This window comes from Orycteropus afer, unplaced genomic scaffold, assembly GCF_000298275.1.
Source record: "Orycteropus afer afer isolate SDZICR_OR568_19922 unplaced genomic scaffold, OryAfe1.0 scaffold00471, whole genome shotgun sequence".
NCBI lineage: Eukaryota > Metazoa > Chordata > Mammalia > Tubulidentata > Orycteropodidae > Orycteropus > Orycteropus afer.
In genome coordinates this window covers 1,568,964-1,574,984 of record NW_006922058.1, presented here as the reverse complement: position 1 = coordinate 1,574,984, position 6,021 = coordinate 1,568,964, and the positions used below count along the sequence as shown (strand labels likewise).

The 6,021-nt window shown below is 64.3% G+C and overlaps 1 protein-coding gene across 1 annotated transcript in view; it reads left to right on the top strand.

Moving 5' to 3' along the window:
* The window catches only part of DENND6B (DENN domain containing 6B), a 10,621-nt gene extending 7,588 nt beyond the window's left edge, over positions 1 to 3,033 (top strand). Inside the window, exons 10-20 of the mRNA XM_007954749.1 lie at positions 188 to 310; positions 536 to 631; positions 1,152 to 1,246; positions 1,325 to 1,390; positions 1,598 to 1,662; positions 1,813 to 1,902; positions 2,020 to 2,073; positions 2,271 to 2,380; positions 2,467 to 2,569; positions 2,766 to 2,840; positions 2,911 to 3,033. Of these exons, the coding sequence (XP_007952940.1) occupies positions 188 to 310; positions 536 to 631; positions 1,152 to 1,246; positions 1,325 to 1,390; positions 1,598 to 1,662; positions 1,813 to 1,902; positions 2,020 to 2,073; positions 2,271 to 2,380; positions 2,467 to 2,569; positions 2,766 to 2,840; positions 2,911 to 3,033 (1,000 nt within the window). The remainder of the gene's footprint in view (positions 1 to 187; positions 311 to 535; positions 632 to 1,151; positions 1,247 to 1,324; positions 1,391 to 1,597; positions 1,663 to 1,812; positions 1,903 to 2,019; positions 2,074 to 2,270; positions 2,381 to 2,466; positions 2,570 to 2,765; positions 2,841 to 2,910) is intronic.
* Positions 3,034 to 6,021: the final 2,988 nt, after the last annotated feature.

The window sequence follows — 6,021 nt, the reverse complement described above, 5'->3', positions numbered from 1 at the left end:
GTGCCCCTGCCAACCTCCCCCTCAATCCCCCCCACAGCGCCCCCCTTTGTCTTCTGTCCCCTCCCTACAGTGCTCCCTCCCACCTCCCCCTTGGTCCTCTTCATGGCCCCACCCACCTTGCCCCGTGACTGTGCCCCACAGTGTCTCTTCCCCCCACACGCCCTCTGACCACCCCCCACCTGGCCAGGTGTCTGCAGCCCGTGCTGACCCTCGTGCAGACACTGTGGGAGCTCATGCTTCTTGGGGAGCCCCTGGTGGTCCTGGCACCCTCACCCGCCATGTCCTCAGAGATGGTGCTGGCCCTGACCAGGTACCTGCCTCACCCCCTGTACTAGGCCCAGCAAAACGGGGTGCAGGGTTGGGGTGGGGCTGGGCCCCTGTGGGCCAGCAGAGGGCAGCTCCGCCCCTCCTCTCCTTCCCTGCTGTCCCCATCCAGGGCCCAGGTGGGGGCAGTGGGGGGGGGGGGCCTGGGCATCCTTGCCAAGGGCCAGGCCGCCCTCCACCACACCCCTCCCTACTGCCCCCTTGACTGCAGCTGCCTGAGGCCTCTCAAGTTTTGCTGTGACTACCGCCCCTACTTCACCATCCACGACAGTGAATTTCGGGAGTTCACCACACGCACACAGGCCCCGTAAGTGCTCCCCCCGGCTCTCATGACCCCGTTCTGTGGTCTCCGTGGTCCCTTGTTCCAGGGGTGCCCTGCTCTGTTCCCCAGGCCCCCTGCTCCCCGGGCCCCTGCTCTCCTCCCACCTCGCCCTCCTCCCCACCACCCTGCTCCCTGGGCCCCTGCTTCCCGGGCCCCTGCTCTCCTCCCACCTCACCCTCCTCCCCACCACCCTGCTCCCTGGGCCTCTGCTCTCCTCCCACCTCACCCTCCTCCCCACCACCCTGCTCCCTGGCAGCCTGCCAGCCTTGTCTCCCTCCTCCCCACTCCCTGCTCCCTGGGCCCCTGCTCTCCTCCCACCTCGCCCTCCTCCCCACCACCCTGCTCCCTGGGCCCCCCGCTAGCCTCTCTCCCAATTCGCCCTCCTCCCCAGCCCCCTGCTTCCCGGGCCCCTGCTCTCCTGCCATCTCGCCCTCCAACCTCAGCCTCCCACCTCTCTGGGCCTCTGTCTGCCTGCCTCTTTTCCTTTCCCTCTCTCTCTCTCTAGACCAAACGTGGTCCTGGGAGTCACAAACCCTTTCTTTATCAAAATACTCCAGCACTGGCCCCACATTCTCCGGATCGGGGAGCCGAAAATGTCAGGTGAGGCCAGCCAGGGTCCTTGAGGACAGGTAGAAATATGCCCCTGGGCCCTGGCCCTGAAGTGGCGTGTGTTTGCAGGGGACCTTCCTAAGCAGGTGAAGCTGAAGAAGCCCTCCCGCCTGAAGACCCTCGACCCCAAGCCAGGTCTGTGCCGCCCTGGGGCCAAGCCCTGTTCTGGGAGGGGTGCTTCTCCCACATCACTGGCCTCTTCACACAGCCGGGCAGCCAGGCCTCAGGCCTGGTCTGCTGCAGCCTCTTCATGTCTCAGGGTGGGGGTGAAACCGGGAGGCATAGCCCAGGGGGTGCTTCCGGGGAACGGGGAGACACACAGGCAGCACCTCCCCTCTGTAGGTCTGTACACGGCATACACGGCCCACCTGCACCGGGACAGGGCGCTGCTGAAGCGGCTGCTCAAGGTAGGGCTGCGGGGTCCGGGGCACAACAGGGAGTGGCATGAGAGCGCGGGGGTGGGGGGGTGAACTGGGGGCGCCGGGGGGCACTGGGTCTGAGGGGGGTGCACGAGACCGGGTGGGCGTGAGCGACCACTCAGCGCAGCGCCCCCACAGGGTGTGCAGAAGCAACGGCCAGTGGACGTGCAGAGCGCGCTGCTGAGGCGACACCTCCTGGAGCTCACACAGAGCTTCATTTTCCCCCTGGTGAGGCCCGGCCAGAGGGGCGGGGCCGGGGCGGGGCTGGGGATGAGGCCCGGCCAGAGGGGCGGGGCCGCGGCGGGGCTGGGGGTGAGGCCCTGGCGCTCATTCCCCTCCCCCCAGGAGCACTACCTGACCAGCCTCATGCCCTTGCAGAGAAGCATCACGCCCTGGAAGGTGGGTGCCCTGAACCCAGCATCCTCAGGAGCGGGGCTGGAGAGGCGGCCCTGGGGCTCGAGGGGTGGCCCGGGGCGGCAGTGGGAAGGGAGGGCTGGCAGAGCGATGGGGGCCCAGAGGAGGGGTTTGTCGCAGCGGATGGGGCTGTTGGTAGGAGGAGGATCCGGGCAGCCTGTGCTCACCTGAGTCTCTCGCAGACGCCTCCCCAGATCCGCCCCTTCCGCCAGGATGACTTCCTGCGCAGCCTGGAACACACGGGGCCCCAGCTCACCTGCATCCTCAAGGGCGACTGGCCGGGCCTGTACAGGTGGGCAGGGTCAGAGGGTTGGTGGCAGGGGTCTCGTTGCCACCCCTCCATCACACTATATCAGCCCCATCTCTGGCCACCTGCAGGCGGTTTTTCAAGTCCCCCCATTTTGATGGCTGGTACCGGCAGCGGCACAAAGAGATGGCGCAGAAGCTGGAGGCACTGCACCTGGAAGCAATCTGCGAGGCGGTGAGGGTGGGCCTGGGTGTGGCCAGGGGTGAGGCCTTGGCCAGGCTGGGTGGGGCTGGGTGTGGCCTCGGCAAGGCTGGGTGTGGGCAAGAAGGGAGGGGTGGGGCCTTGGTGAGGCTGGGTGTGGCCTCAGCGAGGCTGGGTGGGGCCGGGGAGGGGCGGAGCCTCAGTGACACGCGTTCTCTGGTCCTGGCAGAACATCGAGGCCTGGATGAAGGACAAGTCCGAAGTGGAGATCGTAGACCTGGTCCTGAAACTTCGGGAGAAGCTGGTGAGACACGTCCCTAGCAGCCGCCAGTGGGGCGGCCAGGTGCACATACCTGACAGCTGCACCCCTGTAGGTACGGGCCCAGGCCCACCAGCTCCCGGTGAAGGAGGAGACGCTGCAGCGGGCACGGCTGTACATCCAGACGGTCATCGGCTCTCTGCCCAAGGACCTGCAGGCGGTGCTGTGTCCTCCCTGAGGTCGGGGCCAAGTCTGCAGTTCTCGGAGGGCTTTCCTCCTCAGGGAGGGGTGGCCCTGCAGCTCAAGCACCGTCTCCCTGCCCCATCTGCATCCTTGCTCCTTGGTCCTGGGCCTGCCCAGCCAGTGCCTCCAGCCCCACGCACTATCCCAGCAGTAAACGCGGCATTTGGAACCAGGCCTGGTCTCTGACTGACTGGGCGGATTATCTATTGGCCAGAGCCCCACTTCCTTTGGGACCCACCTGCCTTCTTCGGGGATCACCAGCAGGGTGTCCAGCCCAAGGGGGCTCTGTAAACTCTGATCTGGACGCTGCCAGCCTCCGGATGCCCATCTGCCCAGGGCTGGGCGGGGGGCTTCTCTTTTATTCAGCCTTCCTAAGCCTCCTGGCTTGGCCTGGGGTTATCTCTACCAGGATCATAACTGAGGTGGGCAGATGGCAGGGGAGCAACCTGCCTCCACCAGTCCCGCCTCGGCTCCGCCCTCCTTTCCAGCTCTAGGCTTGCACAGAACATGCTGCCTACTCCTGGCCGTGAGGGGGCGGTGTGAGGCACCGCCTGCAGCCTCGGAAAGCAGCAGCTGGGTCAGGACCCTTCCTGGTGTCCAGGTTGTGGGGCTGCCATGGCTTACACTTCATGTGGTGGGGCTCTCTAACTCTCAGACTCCTCATCTGAGAGATAATACCGAGGAGAGGCCAGACTGCAAGATGGTCTGGGCTCTGCATGGACTGAGAGGAGAGGCTCTAAGGCAGGGCCAGGGCCAGGGCCAGGGTCCTTGTGGCTGTCGCTGCCCACATCTCACACCTCACCAAAGCCTCTCTGAAGTGACCCAGGGTACTAGGATCCAAGGCAGCATGACTGCTTCAAGATGAGGAACACAGCGGGTGAGGGGTGTGGGTGGGCTTTGGGGCAGGACAGCCTGGGTTGGGGTTCAGGAAGTGATGACAATCACAGCAGAAGCAAACAGGCTATGAATCGCTTTTGAGGAAGGGGAGCTGTAGAGTCAGCCAGTGTGGCCTGGAAGGGTGACCCCACCGACACCCAGGCCCCAAGGGGGTCTCCCTCCAGCTGCTCAAAGGGTGGGCCTGCTCAGGAAGATGGCTGGGTCCCTACCCAGCGATTGTGACCCCTCCCCCAAGGGGAGCATCCTAGACTTGCCCCTACTATGTGGTTGCCGCTACTGTCTGTGGACTGCCGTGTGGCAAGGAGAGCTTGGGCCACCACAGGCTGCAGGAGCCTTAGCCATCATCAGCCCAGGAATGCCTGGGTCCCTTGTTCTCCTCTTCCTATGCAAGGGCTCTGGTCATGGCCACAGAGCACCATGGGGTTGGCCTGGGGCACCAGGGGTCAGACAGGCATGGATCCTGGCAGGCACGCCTGGCAGTGTGGGCACCACTGCCCAAGGCTGTGTCGTAGGCTGGCAAAGCCAAGCCCCTACTCTGGGCCATCCATCATGGACTCCAGCTCTCCACTCCTACTGGCCTGTCCAAAATCTGTTCCCAGCCCCCTTGGACATGGACGCAGCCCCTGGGTCAAGCACAGCTTGGGGGACCCTGGGTGTGGAATCTCACCTGCTCCATCCTGTCCCCAACATCCCTTGTTCCTCTCCAGGATCTGGTCAGCTGTGGACAGAGGAAGGCCTGTCAGGTGGGGTCATGGCCCAGGCCCACCACCCAGTCCCTCAGAGGCCTCCCCTGTACCCTTGTAACACACTTCAGGCCAGGAGCAGGCTGTCCCCAAAGCAGCAGATCTCCCCTTGCAGTCTCCTGGGCAGTGGGATCTGGATGGGGGTGGGGGTTGTGGTCACTGAGGGGTTTCTGAGGGGAGTGGTCTTCGGGAGCCACTAACCCCAGAGGTTTCAGAGGGGCTGTGGGCAGGGCCTGGTGTGGTTGGGGTGGTAAGGATGTAGGTCGGGGCCTGCCCTGGCGACAGGAAGGACAGCTCTTCCCCCCCCCCCTGCTTCCTGCACACTATTTAAAGACTGTAGAGGGCCACTGTAGCCCTCTGTGTCTTTGGTACTGAAATGTCCTATGCATAATATTTGTCTTCCATAGTCTTTTTAAAATAAAGTTAACAACCCTGTCAGACCATAGGAATTTTGGGGTGCCCTGTGGTGGGGTTTGTGGAAAGGCCCAGGTGTATGGGTGGTGCCATGAGGATTGACAAGTGACAGACATGTCCACGCTATCAGAACTGCAATGGCTTGATCTGGCTGGGGGCAGGTTCTTTGGGGTTGGGGGAAGGTCCCCAGAGAGGTGGGCCGAGGGGCAGACACCTGTAGGTGGGACAGAAGACAAGTGATGAGGTAGTATGCTTGTCAGGGAGCAGGGCCAAGGCCAGTGGAGAGAAGGCCTAGAGTCAGGGTTTGGGGGTCTGGAGACAGGGCTACCCTGGGACTGGGTGAATGGTCCCGGAATCACAAGCTTCCGTGGCGGGGGACTCAACCTCTGGCCTCTAGTCCTGTGCCTGGACACTCTCCCAGTGGAGGGGTGCAGGGAGCCAGCCCCTATAGGGGTTCCCCATAGCAAGTCCAGGGGCCCCCAGGGACATAGGGGCCAGGATAGAGGGGGGCTGGACACAGCCCAAGCCAAGACAGTTCAAACTCAAAAGAGACCGGAGCCCCAGGGGCAGAGCCCACCTGCCACCTCCCGTGGAGGGCCCTGACAGCAGCATCCGTGGGGACAGGAGAGGAGGGCCGAGCGAACCCCCAGCAGTGCCCTCTTACACTCGGGAGTTTGGGGAAAGGGCTGTGGGTGTGGCCCACCTGTCCCATGTGCTGTGCTGGTGGCTGGGGTGCTGCCCTGGGCCTGGGAACCCACGGGGACGCGTGGGGAACTGCGGCCGATCTGGGCTCCCCCTCAGCCCCGAGCGCCCTTAGGGTAATGTCCCGGCCAAGGGGCTCCACTGTGGGCCCCTCTCGGCCCTGGGGCAGCGGCGGCGCGGGCAAGGGTGATTCCCTGGGTCCAAATCCGAGCCGAGCCTGCCCACTG